The sequence below is a fragment of the Leptodactylus fuscus genome, chromosome 4 (assembly GCF_031893055.1).
Source record: "Leptodactylus fuscus isolate aLepFus1 chromosome 4, aLepFus1.hap2, whole genome shotgun sequence".
Lineage (NCBI taxonomy): Eukaryota > Metazoa > Chordata > Amphibia > Anura > Leptodactylidae > Leptodactylus > Leptodactylus fuscus.
In genome coordinates, this window is record NC_134268.1 from 171089301 (window position 1) to 171104261 (window position 14961).

At 38.6% G+C, this 14961-nt stretch overlaps 1 protein-coding gene across 1 annotated transcript in view; it reads right to left on the minus strand.

Annotated features, from left to right (window-relative positions):
* Positions 1 to 14961, minus strand: part of LOC142200775 (ubiquitin-conjugating enzyme E2 E2) — a 182934-nt gene that overhangs the window by 36237 nt on the left and 131736 nt on the right. Inside the window, exon 3 of the mRNA XM_075271377.1 lies at positions 4819 to 4951. Within this exon, the coding sequence (XP_075127478.1) occupies positions 4819 to 4951 (133 nt within the window). The remainder of the gene's footprint in view (positions 1 to 4818; positions 4952 to 14961) is intronic.

Genomic DNA, 14961 nt, shown 5'->3' on the forward strand with positions numbered 1-14961 from the left:
TTGTGAAGAAGGGGAATACTTTCACAGTCACAAGCGATAAAATGCATTTATGAACCAGTATATCTATTTATTTCTAACACAGTGGATATGAGTAAAAGTCTAGTAGTAATGGACCACACACATATCAGCTCTTATGTATATAAATTTCCTCATGACAACAGGTAAGAGAGGGCTAACACATACACATTGCTATATAGTTTTTCACAAAGATGAAATATATTACATTTGGTACTGAAAACAATCCTCATCAACCGCTGCACAAAAAAAATTCCTCTGCAGAAATACTGTAATTAGTGGGAAGGTAAGAGGGGGAGGAGGCGGCTGCAGCTGTACTTGCTCTTTCTCAAGCTGTGAGAGAGGAGGAGGAGGAGGAGGAGCAAACTTAACGAGATTTGTGTGCAGAAAGGCCAATTTTTATTCCAGAAAGCACCTGTCAATTTAGGAAGCATGCAAGGGATTAATACATGTAGAGAAATCATAGACTGAGATGCCCTTGACATTTGTTATACTGAACATGCCCAACATACGTTAAAAGTGTAAATGTGTCTGATATTTGGGAATAGGGTTAAAGTATTAAAATCAAGTTAGGAACCAAAGTCAACCACCATTGTAATGTCACACCTGTCTAAAAAAATTCTGCTGCAATTCTCTCTACAAATCTCAAGCAAAATCTGCTGCAAAGATCTGTTGCAGATTTCCCATAAGTTTCATGCCATACACTGAAGGAGTTAAATCTGTGTCATTTTAGCCTGATAATGGGGGACTTTTATTATCACATCTAGTACATTTTTCTGTGTAAGATACATGATACCCCTTTCTGCATCTTGCTTGCAATATTCTGTGAAAGTGAATGGAGCAGGACAGGGAGTAGGCCGAGATGCAATGGCATGACATATTTATTAGAACTCACGTGAGAAAACCGGTGTGAGTTAGGCCCGGTTTACATCTGTGTTCAGGCTATTCCGTTCCCCTCTCTGCATGAAAAACGAGGAGAGAAAAGTCCTACAACCAGCATTTTTCTCTCCGCATTTTTTGTGCAGAAACCACACAGACCTCATTATAGTCTATGGGGTCCCCAGGTTTCCTTAGGTAACCGCTTTTTTATGTGGATTAGGTTTCTGTTCCAGGGAAGGGGGGGGGGGAATCCCATGCGCAGATGTGAACCAGGCCTCAAACAAGAAATCCATGCCATTCTCACTGGTGTAGATTTCTAATTACAGGCGCGCCTCTTGGTAATTCAAGCACAGACCGTGCCAGGTGGGTCCTTTATGCCAGGATCACACTAGTGTTCGCGTTTCCGTTCTTTTGGACCCAAAAAACGGAAACCCTATCAGCTTAAAAAGCTCTTACTTGTGGACCCCACAGACTATAATGCTTTCAGGACTTTTCTCACGGCATATATCAAGTGGATTGGGGGACGGAGTTCCTGAACAGTCATACAATATTAGTGTGACTGTAGCCTTAGGCCGGGTTCACACAGGGTTTTTTGTTCCGGAATTTGACGCAGAGGCTGCCTCAGATTCCAGACCAAAAAACGGCTACCCATGCCTGAATGCCGGTGCAGTGCAGTCGTGGCGTTCCACTCTGGATTAGGCCCAAATGAATGGGCCTAGTTGGGAGGGAGGTGTTGCGAGGCAGAATCCGCCTGAAGAAAGGGCATGTCGCTTCTTTTAAGGGAAATAACTGGCTCCTGTTGATTTCAATGGGAGGCATTTTTTTTGGTCAGGATTTTGACGCGGATTCCATATCAAAATCCTGACCAAAAAACCCTGTCTGAACTCAGCCTGATAGAAACTGGCGGAGGAAACACCAGTCTTAATAAATGACTGTACTGTACTGTGGATTTGTAAATCTGCCATGTCTGAATTCACCTTTTGGCATTCCTTTGCATATTCTGAGGCCTTTGTTCCACATAATTGTCAATGTCACTTCCAGATGTATTTATCCAAGGTACTTAAAGAAACAAGTGTGAACTGAGCCTTAGTTGCTCTTACAGATCACAGAAAGCCTCTAATTGTGTTTCAATGTCCATTTCTCACCACAGAAGAAAATTAGACTGCTGATAAGTAACAAGTATAAAACCAGCCTAAGCACATTCCAGGGCCAAAGCCAACAGCATTAGTCGGAAGAGAACCACAATCCCGTCCCTGGACAGTCTCCAATGTGTCAGCTTAGCTTCAGCCTTGTAGTACTGCAGATCGTGGCATTATAGAATGTGCTCCACCTGATTTATTGCTCATCTGCATGCGCGGATCATGATAGTAATACGTTACTCATCATCCAGGTCACTGGTTCTATCTAAGAGGAGATTGTCTATAAACTTCCAGTAAAAGTTTCCTAAATATGAGGCTCGAACATTAAGCCTTTACAAGACCACAAGCTTATTTCCCTCATTATCCATTTCCTGGATCCCTACTCATTGGTATATAAAGTCTGAGCTCACATTACAGGGGAATTAAGTGCTGCAGGAAATTCGCAGCAGAAAAAAATATATCAAATTTTGCACCTCATGGGTCCTGGATAACACTGGAAGGTGCTGCAGTGGACTGGGAGCATGGACAGGTTGTTCCTAATCATCTAGTAGAAGTGGAGTTACAGTTCCCGGGAGCCATCACTATACAGTGGACAGGGCTGAATTACTTCAATAGGAGCAGAATGATTCTGTGGTCCATCCACATCAGGAACTTCCAGTGCCCAAAGCCTGCTACAATAGCTGATCTGTGTGGGGTCTGGGTTTTGAACCCCACAGATTAAATGCTGATAGCCGATCCTGTGTAGAGGTCACCAATATGAAACAAGCATTTGGAGCCAGGAAACCCTTTAAGTGGATTCTGTCAGAAACTGATGAGAACTGTAACACACTGGGTAACTCCATAGAATGAATCCAATCATATCAAACTACAAAACAGATGACTATAGGGTCACAATAGTGTAGGGGTGTCCATTGTTCTGGTCTGTCAAAGGACAAGAATAAAGGACAAATGGACTGCTAAAATAGGAGACATCAACAGAGCCCGTCGAACCTCATTGACTATAAAGAGGTCCATCAGGTGTCTGTTTTACTTAAGTGAAACGGTGGACGGAAATGTCAGGCTTGCAAGACATTTTTATCTGGCCAGCTTAGATGGACACTGCAACGGAGTCTTCGACACAGATGTAAGCCTAGCCTTAGTCAGGTATTCCCAAAAATACATCATGTAAATTAGGAAAAAGAAAACTGTCTCTCTAGTGCCACTTACTGTATTACATAGTAGTTACTGGTGAGCATCTGCCTTGGCTAATATCTCTAATCGGGGTTCAAGGGTCTTTTATTAATCAGACCTATCGGTGGCACTAGAGGAACAGTCCCCCCCCCAATACCTAGTGAAGTAAGCTACATATTAGGCTGAGCATGCATCCAATCCTACTAATCCTACTAATATTATAAATTTGAAAGTTTGGATGTTTGTGTGTTTGTTCCTCAATCACGCAAAAATGGCTGAACAGATTTAGATGAAATTCGGCATTTAGATAGATTGTAACCTCGATTAAAATATAGGCTACTTTTTATCCTGGTAAATGATGACATGGTTTCACGACTGTTATGAATTTATGTTCATATACTATATTACACTGCTCTTATCTCAGCTTCTGAGAAAGCCAGGGCTGTTATCTCTCTGTGTAAACACACACTAACCCTGTGTTCATTCATTTGCATATTATCTGATCTGCTCCAGGCACTGCTCAAAAACTGACATGGGCAATCACCTTTAATCCAAACTGGCAGTTTACCAATTTTAAACATGCCTGGAAAAAGAAAATCTAATTTGTCGCAAACAACGAGAGCTATGAATGAAGCCAGAATTCACAGACTTCTCCTCAATCGGAGGTGAGGGGGATCATCAAAAGCCAACAACACCCTCATTATATGACGTTCCAGCGAGCTGCCGAAACAATCATAGGCACAGTGCAAGAAACAAGGTCACTGGCAGGCCAGCTTGAGAGCTGTCAAAACGCCGGAGCATGCGGATCATCAATAACAACAACAACAACGTTATATGGCATCCCAGCGAGCTGCTGAGATACCGCAACAATCACGGGCACAGCACGTGGAATGAGTTCAGCAGCAGGCCAGCTTGACTGCTGTCAAAACGCCGGAGCAGTCGGATCATAAACACCAACAACACGCCCATTATGTGAACCACGGAGGTGGTTGTATGATGGGGCTGCTTTGCTTCCTCTGGCACTAGAAACCTGCAGAATTTGGAGGTCAATATGGAGCCAATAAAGTATAAAGAAATCCTAGGAAGAAACGTCCTGCATTCTATGAAGAAGCTTTAGTTTGGGCATCACTGAACCTTCCAGCAGGACAATGTCCAAGAATACCCTGAAGTCCACCAAGGCTTGGTTTCAGAAGTCCTGGAAGATTTTGCAGGGTCTGTCACAGTCTTTGGCAGGACTGGAAGAAGGCATGCAGATCCAAGGATATTAGTGAACACGAGGTATTCTTCAGGAATGCTGTCGGATGATTGAGTCTGGCTAGGGCTCACATTTGCAGCAGGTCATACCAACACAACAGTGCACTACTATGTACTAATACACACTTGTCATGTGAAGAGGTTAAGAATTTGTAAGACTGCAGTAGTCATCACAAGTTGCATTTTGGGTTGAATTTGGAACCACTTCTTATATTAGTTGTTTTGTTCTAGTGGAAAAGATACAACTTTTGATACTAAACCTATGTTGCAATGGGGGTGCAATTACTTTGATTGCAATAGTATGTGACAGTGACACAAATATAGTCTACAATGCTTGGTGACTTGAAGAAGATCCACTTACCTTTGGTGGTTTGAAGGGATAGTCTGGTGAGAATGTGATATCTAAGAAGAAAACACCGCCTTCATATACAGAACCAGGAGGTCCTAGAATAGTAGATCTCCATTCATATATGTTATCTCCTTTGGGTCCAGCACTGCAAAAAGACAAACAACATTGTTTTAAGTGAGATGTGTAAATGGTAGAAAAATTATTATCATCACATGATCAATAAATAAATGTTTTATTAAAAACAGAATGATCTGATGCATATAAAAGTGAAGACGTGATCATCACACAATTTGTATCTGCTTGATCTTCATAGGTGCATAGCTAATAAGGGTGACTAAAGACACAGGTCCATCAAGTCCAACCTATACCCTACAGGGTACTGCCTAGGATCTGTAAAAAGACTTGTATGATCCCCTACATATGTCCTAGCTGCAAGTTTGAACAAAAATAGAACATGCTTCATAGTATGCAGCCGCTGTATACGGCACAGACACAAAAATGCGGTTGTGTGTGTGGGCCCATAGAAATGAATGTGTATCCACAATAACAAATACGATCTAAGGTCATGGCAAGGGGCCTTAGTTTTTTGTGGTCTTTTTTTTTTTTTTTCAAAATAATACCATGGAAAAATGTAGTAATATTTAATATTCTGTCTGTTGGCCTCCTGATGGCAGATATTCGGGAATAAGGATTGGGCAGGAATCTAAAATGTATATATGGCTTTAGAATAGGCCATAACTGTAGTAACAAAGAATGGCCACTACACAGTATATGGATCTGTGTACTTACAGCTCTAAAGATTGTGCTGCTTCCATTCTCAGAGTTGTCGATCTGGGAGAGCCATTCACAGGGTGATTTGTGAAAGTGGGAGTGGCCATTATAACAGTGAATAGCTACATTCCATATATTCAGACCACATATAATGGTAGACCCCAAATAAAATAAACAATAGTGCCATTGTTCCATACCAAATACATCTATGTCACTTACTATCTTTCGTGAAAGCCATTTAAAATGGGTTTATTGTAATTGACTTTGTTATTAAAGCTTTAGTCATTTCTTATAATCACAAATACATACAGTATATACATAAATGCCTTTAAAAAAATACTAAAACTTTTAGAAAGTTACTGAGGAGATCTCTCCATCATTTAAAATCTTTGTTTTCTTTCATTTGCTGTAAAGTGGGGAATGAAGCCAGACCTGATGTACAGAAAGCTGTCTCCCCACTGACTGAGCCACAAGCTCCATTAGGTTCAATGGGAATTTCTTCTCTTACTTCTTTCACTTTCCTCTTTCAATAGTCTGTGTCTTTTCTTGTATAATGTATTGGTATGTAGAGAAATATCTCTATGTAAAATATATATTTCAGCATACAATGTACAGTACTGGCATAAGGAGATATATACCAATACCTAATTTTATGGGCAATCCCTTACACAGTATGGTAATCTCTCCCTAATGTTAGTTGCAGACAGTTAGAATTCTATACTTTAAATCTCTATCTATAGGGACTCTGACTCCGTGGGGCAGATTTATTAAAACACTCAAAAAGCAAAACTGTCTTAGTTTCCCTTAGCAACTGAAAGATGAATGCTGTGCTGTGATTGGTTGCTATAGGTCAAGAATTTATTGAAAACATATTTTTGAACCTAACACCACAAGATGATAAAAGATGGACATTTACTTTAAGAAATTCTGTATGGATAGGGAAGAGTGTTGAAAGCACAACGTGGATGTAAGGCCAACTACAAACAAGCTTTTAAGCCAATTGAGATCTCTTCTACGGTCTAAAAAATTGGCAGATGTGTTGGAAAAAGATTTGCTGTCATCACTTTTCCATAATAATAGCTGGCAGGAAATTTCTCATTGGGGCAATGCAAGAAATTTAGATATAAATTGAATGTCTTTAATAGGAAAAAATCTCTGTATGTATATTGTGCTTAAACGCGTAGACAGAAAATTGCTAATTAAACAGGAAAGAACATGAAAAGAAAATGAAGATCTCCCGAAGGTAACGCGTCTCCTCCCCGGGTCTGTCTATGGATTCCTAGATGAGAATTGATTTTTAATATTTATTAGATTTTATTGTTTCATTCAACCTACAAAGTGCAACCCTTGGAGGCTTTTCCAGGCTTCTCAGGAGGCACGTGCTACGAATTACACTGCGCACACGTGTGCACCTACAATCAGAGTAAATATTCGATTGCATTTGCTCCATCATTCCCTTATCGTTGGTAAATATATTAGATTGTATGAAATGCTGAATACAGCACAGACATCTACGAGACAGTATTGGTGTCAGCACATTTCTCTTACAAGGTTGACTCTACTGGGAATTCTCACTCTGACACCATATTTCCTGGACTATGTTCTGCCGGGTTGTAAATAAAGTTCTGGCAACACAACTTATTTACTTAGTAAAAGACTCAAGCTTTTTTTTTTTTTTTTCTTTTTTTTTAAAGCCAAATTATTTTATCAATCATATTGATAGATTAAATAAAAATTTAAATGAAATACAATCATAACATAAAAGAAAATTCCCAAACATGGACATATACATAATATTAATCTATTAGGAACTATTCACACCACAATTGGCCAAGTCAGACAGAGAAAGAAAAGAATTAGCTAGGTAGGGCTAGTAGACTGCGGGCTAGCTAGGGAAACAGGGAGGGATGTGAGAGAGGGAGGGGGAATGAGTGAGAAGGGGATCTGAGTGAAGAGCAATGCATCATGGTAGTTGTAGGATAAGAGAGCAGGGAGCTGCCCATGTAAACAAATGCAGAGAATACCAGGAGCTCCCAGAGAAACCCAGAAATCATTCAAAACACTGCTAAAGGTATTTGTGTGCAATTATTAACCCATTATTAGCACTAATAGACCTTTTTTTTTATAATGAAAAAGGTTTTTTTTGTTTTTTTTTTTTGCCTGGAACATCCCTTTAAGTATGTATCAGTTCCATAAGGGTTAGTCCCCAATTTGCCCATTATTGTACATGTTGGTGATACAATTACTGGCCATAATATCAGCTTACAATTATCTGATGTGTATGTGAAGCCACAGGCATTTATGGGCTATTCATAAATACCAATAGTGTGCTCATATTCAACAGATCCATGGCAAAAAAAATATAATTTTTTTTAAAATGCAGTTTTCTTAAGTTTAGTTACAGGAAAATCACATTTATTGTTTCACCTGTAAAATCCATGCCGTGAAAACACACAGTAATTTGCAATAAACAAGGGTTTAGTTTTGCCATGCCTGACATTTCTGACTATATGACGCACTATACGTATGTGTAAATATACTCTAATATACATTATAAATATATAGCCTTCTCAATGTTCCAAGTTGCAATTGCACAAAAACAAAATCTTGGCAGCAAAAGTGTTTTTCAGTCTCTAATGAAACCTGCAGTCAGTAGGATACCGCCACACAGCATCCATCTACTGTACTGTAAACCGTAGGACCTCTGATGGAAATGCTTCCCAGTAAATGCTTAATGAGCCGTACACCGGCTAATGAATCAAATGATTATTGATTTATAGAAATTCAGATGGCTTATTATGATCATTACATCAGCTAAAAGACGACCTAGAACACGGCTATATGGTGTGCAAATACTAGAAAATGAAATAAACAATGCAAAAAATACCATAAAATCATGTCCCGAATCTAAAAACACACAATAAATAATACACACGAGTCAATTAACAAATGACTTTGGCTCCATCCTAAGGGTACAATAAACATGGAAGATAAGCTTGCAATGTGTTCTATTAGACATATGTTTTGTGTATACAACTCCTATACAGACCTATGTGTCTCCATGGTTACAAACTAAACGTAAACCCCATGTGTAGTCGAATTAATCTATACTTGTGTCTTCTGGACATCTGCACAGACAGCGAGAAGGGCAAAAAGGAGGAAGGTAAAAAAAGACGAGAAGATGTGTCTGAAAAAGGTTTAGCCGTAGTCTGTAACTATAAAGACACATTGGCGTGGCATAACCAAAATGGATGAGCGTTTCACTGATTTTTATTCAAACCATTGCTAATGTGTATTTCTTTTAAAAGAATTTTATCAAAAAAAATCCAAAAATATTATATACATCTAGCTATATACATAAGTGGCATTCAAGTTGTGACGCTAGGTTCACACTAGTGTCTGGCTCTCAGTTGTAGACCCGAAAGATGGAGAGTCTGTGCGCTTAAAAAGCGGTTACCCACGAACACCCCTGGACCGTATGAACTGTAATAAGTCCTCAGTGCAGGACTTTTCTCTCTGCAGATTGTAGACAGAATGTGTGGCAGAGACCAACGCAGTGGTCAACCTAACCTTAGATAGGCAGCTGCAGTGTTCTTAAAGGATGGTAATGGCGGAGACTTATCAATCCCTCTATGACAGTTTTCTGGCGTTGAGGGATGATATTGCAACACATGGCCTTTTCTTGCACAAACATGTGCCCCATCCCTGTTCTTTGCCTAACTTTTGCAAACATGGGCAGAATGGGGTGCAAGTTATTTTGTAACTCTATACCAGTTCCTACATGGCATAGATTTCCATTCTGGCCCAGGTACTTGTGCCTGACTTATGGAGAGACTGAAGCCTCTTCACAAATCACTTGTTCCCTGCGCCAGCCTGCGTACGATACTCAAGTCTTAATAAATCTGCCCCAATGTCTACTACCGTGACCACTGCACATACAATATGTAGGTAAGATTACGATTATTTTTTACTCATTGGCTTGAAGCTTTATAGTTCAGTCTTAGTGCTGCATAAAATTTACGACTATTATACATCCACATTCATGGGATGACGATCCTTATAAAAGAGGCCATTCACATTACATTTTCAGCATCTGTTTAGTGGATCTGTTTAATGGATATGCTAAAAACATGTGTCCAACAAAAAATGAAGGTCAACAGATCTGATAGTTTTTAACATTAGATCTATGTAAGTGAATGACGGCCCTTTAGCATTTTATTTTTTTTAGTTTTCTGATAAATGGATCTGCTAGATAGATGATAAAAACGTGATGCAAATGGAATATTAAAGGGGCTCTATCAGCAAAATTATGCTGATAGAGCCCCACATATGCGTGAATAGCCTTTAAAAAGGCTATTCAGGCACCGTAAATGTTATATTAAACTACCCCCCATTTTAAAATAAAACCCTAAAAAAGAATATGTTAATCTAATCTATCGTGCATGGTGGGCGGGCATTCAGGTTCGACGTCATCTTCAGCCACGCCTCCACTTCCAGCGATGACCTCGGGTCCCATCTTCCTCCAGCGCTCGCGAACTGCCATTGATAAAAAATGGCGCGGGTTCATGCGCAGTAGCAGTAGTAATAGTAGTAGCAGCATGCTACTGCATATGCATCCACACCCTTTTTTTATCAATGGCAGTTCGCAAGCGCTGGAGGAAGACGGGACCCGAGGACATTGCTGGAAGAGGAGGCGTGGCTGAAGATGACGTCGACCCTGAATGCCCGCCCACCATGCACGATAGATTAGATTAACATATTCTTTTTTAGGGTTTTATTTTAAAACAGGGGGGGGGGTAGTTTAATATAACTTTAGCGGTGCCTGAATAGCCTTTTTAAAGCCTATTCACGCATATGTGGGGCTCTATCAGCATAATTTTGCTGATATAGCCCCTTTAAAGAGTAGATTTTGCTACTTTTTTATTGGGTTGTAATCCCCTGGTGACTAGCTCTTTGTTTGTTTAAGGCTATTTCTATCTTCACAACCAATATTTTGTATTATACTGATCAATGCATGTAAAATGAAAATGTACAAAAACCTAGCATCTTTGCAAATGGTCATAATTATTATTTTTTCATCGTTTTGGGTCTACAGCTCTATGCAGACATATGCATCTTTATGGCAACACACAAACTAACTTTGTAGAATCTGATCTTGCAGTACACTTTCTTTCATTTGTTCCCATTGATAAGAATATACTCAGCAGGTTATCAAGAAGCAGGGGGTTTACAGGAGACAGTATGACGGCATGATCAGACTACACAGGGTTTGTTTGTTGTCTGTTGCCATTGAAACATGAATTTGCACAGGAACTGTATAAGCAAAATTATATTTTTAATCAAGGCCTATAGAACAGTTGCTTCATTTTTCGGTTTAGATATATTGGCACTACCAATAAGGATTGTAAAGATGTATAAAGCATTTAAGCCCATAGATAAAAAGACTTTACTAAGACCTAGAAACACCTTTCTAAACCAGAAACTCGCTTAGCGCATTACCCAGCAGGGGAAGAATGAGCAGAAGAACAAGCACTGTCCAGGTTAAAAAGATTATGAAATCTGGAATCTATCCTGACACATGATAGTAGAATCATTTTAGGCTTAAAAGATTAGAATTTGGCAGTATATAGAATTTTTATACCTGCCCTAACTAAAATTATAGAGGCTTGATGGATACCGTTACGTGACACAAGCGTCTTCAGGTGTTATGTATATAAAGGACAATCATTACATAATGAAAATGAGTGTAACTTTCGTCCATGTGTGCCATTTGCATCTGTGTGTCCATTTTTAAAGTCTGTATCTTATCCATTTTCATTGTCGATATTGAGGGTGCTTTCTAAATTCACTTTGCTCCCCCAAGTGCTGTTCAGCAATTCCATGAAAAGTATTAAACCATAATAGTTTATATTTTACATTTTTCCAAGTAGCCTCATTTTGCTTTGATGGCAGCTTACACACTCTTGGCATTCTCTCAATCAGTTCCATGAGGAAGATACCTGGAATGGTTTCCCAACAGTCTTGTAGGAGTTCTGAGCACCCACACTACATCATCTCACAACATCTCAATTGGGTATAAATCAGGTGATTATTGGAGCACTCTATCACTCCCCTTTTATGGTCAGATAGCTCTTTCATAGCCATTACATGAGGCTGACTGTGAAAATACCAAGGTTGTGCAAGTTGTCAAAAAGGAAAGGGAGACTTCTCTGAAGAATCTAAAAACATATAAAACATATTCCGGTTTAAATAGTCACTAACTTTTCACAAACCTTAAGCTCGATTCATAGAATACCCCATCCTAAACATAGTTGCAAATCACTTTCATTTTAAATTCCACCCTAAAGTCCCCTTGCTGTTTATTTTGGTCTACAGTCTGGGCATTTAGTTCAGTGCTTTACTATCTCACTATGTAAACAAAGATAACACTGAGTTATTGCAATTCCATTGTCTGTGTAAGTGTTCTATACAAATCTGTGTAATGTAATATACATTTACTGCGCATATTATTTGATCTGCATTTCTATTAAATATATAGGTAATTTATAAACGGTAATAAATAATCTCTAATGTTAAAGACAATGTCTGTATCTACTGAGGTATTTCATAGTGTCCTGTTCATCAAACAGTCAAAGCCTACCCATCAGCTTGTGGAAGAATATAGGAAGTGAGAAGAAGATACAGCAGGTAAACTGGTGAGAAAGGGATATGGAAAAACATATTTAACTCTTCTGACTTAGCATGGGGATGAGAAGAGTGAGGAGTTTGTGAAAAGACTATACTTGTATAGGACCACATATATTGTTTAGTATATACATTGCATATATATATAAGATCTGCCCAAATAGTGCCTAACTATTGTAAAATACATATAATCCATAGACAATTGATGAGGCTTTGTGTCCACTCCTGATCCTCATGGAAAGTGTTGCTTAGTAAGTGGCTGCCAGAGGTCCATACTATGTATCCTACCCCTTCCCTGAGTCACCTTCAGATCAAGGTGCAAGCAAAACGAGGCAAATAATAAATGAACACTTTAAATGAGTCAGACATCAACAGGAAGACTCTGCAAGTTCCATTGAAAACTCAAGTGTACCCTGTAACACTTCTTTTATTTAGTATTTAACCCCATATTTGGTCATTCATAGTTTTGATGTTTGAATTACCTACGATTAAAAAAAGAAGGAAGAAAAAACCATTGAATGAAAAGGTGTGCCCAAACCCTGTATATTCTGACTGCCTCCCGAATTTCAAATCTTAATCGGAACATACACATTTTACACATTACATTCCTGATCTGTGAGCATTCAGACATGGACAGGATTAAGGCAGACATCTGATTATTTTAGTAAGACATCTCTTAGTAGAAAGAAAAATGAACTTGCCAATATCTGTAATGGCTACCTCAATATGGAAAGTGCACGGTCTGTTTCTATCAGCTCTACAATGAAAGGACAATTGACAGAAGGAGACGAATGTTAAATGGTCTTCACTGTGTTAAATTAAAACAAGACGGAATAAGCATATGAAGGACAATTCTGCTGGTGGGTTGGAAGCAATGAAGTGACAGCTCCGATAGCCTATTCCTACCATGTTAATGTAATGTCATCTGCTTTTTGATCCAGCTGACAGAGTGACATTGATATACAGCAAGACATACGCTGACTCTGACAGTCCCCTCAGCTTTCCGGAGAGCAAGATTAAAATGAGGCTGCATACCCTTCACTGTCTCTCGCTATAACATCCAAGTAATAGTCATAATGTATGGTCGTCACTGGTGACACCGCTGATATAGCGTTAGAGATAGCAGACATTTTATTGTCAAAAACAATTGAATGTCAAAGTGCCGCCGTGTGCAGGTTAAAGAGGGATAAACTACTAAGATGAAATAAAGGAATAAACTTGTCATCACATCTGTCATACGTTGTATCAGCATATAGCATTTATCAAACAGAAGACGCAGACATAAATATTTTATGATTTACATGATATGTCTTTCTCATCTAAAGAAATAAAAGTCCATATTCTTGCCCAAGCTTAAATAATCAATTTGGGGGAAGAAAACCCCTTTAAGATATTTTTATAAATGTAAATTAACATCTTGATGATAGATTTCATTCATTTCTAAAGGTTTCATGACAAGTGACAAAGAATTCACAAAGTCAAAACTGTCCACCTTTAACATGGGGCTTTTCTATCAGCTTCCATAAGGGGAGCATACTGTTTGGTGATCGATTTGAAAGTATACACAGTCTGCAGTATGTGCCACCTCATGGTGGTGGATGCGGGCAGCCAGAATGTTGTATTTAAAAGAAACTTTCATAAAAAAAAAAAAAATTGCATTTGGCAGTGCCCTTGTTTTAGGGCAAACTTTGATGATATGATTTTGCACTAAAAGATTGAGTAGAACGCATTTTAAAGGGGTTTTCATCTGTGAGTATGAATTTTTTGTTATGCTATGTTGATCTTTTTTTTTTTTTAAAAAAAAAAATCTATCTATCTATCTATCTATCTATCTATCTATCTATCTATCTATCTATCTATCTATCACTGGTTCACCCCGTTTAAGCAAATGCAGTTTAAATAGCATAAAAGAATAGACCTATCACTATCTCTCTCCAGCGCACCAAAATAGTGTAGCCATAAAAAAATTCCCAATTAAAAACCACTATCTGACAGGTCAGCTCCCTTCAAGCCAAGCAAATGAAGACACCCATGCAAAGTTACTTCCTTGGGACCTAATTTAGCTAGAAACAACCCCGATCATGCACAGGTCTTATTTAAAGCCCAGAAAGACAAATCTGGTTTAAACTGCTGATGTTATTTCAATTCATATTCTCTAGCTAATGACAGGTCTCCGGAGGCGCGGGCGGCAAGAAGAGCATCACACATTGTAGCTTGATCAGCATTAAAAGCCATGACAATCGAGGACCAAATCCAGCTTTAAGAGTCAAATCCCCAAAGTGCTTTTTAAATAATGTGCGTTGGATTGCTTTACTGCTTCTCCAGCTATCCAATGTGAAAAAAATGTAGTGGAACACATAAATGGGAGAAACATGCTGAAGCAATGCAGTGCAATAGGCACATAAAGGGGTTTCCAGCATTCATTTTAGTATGTGCATAATGATCACAATAACCTATACTAAAGTTTTACTTTGCTTTACTTAATTAAATCCCAAAACATTTGCCTATTGTATCTGTTTATCTAATAAAACAATGGAATCCAATCTTTATACTATTTTTCTTTAGTCTATACTACTATATGGATTCATCATATAGTAGAAAAAAAGAAATACTGTACACGTATCCATTACCTATAATCTCAATTACTCAAATTCACCTAAATAGAATGGTTAAAGGGGGTCATCCAGCTATAAAAAAATG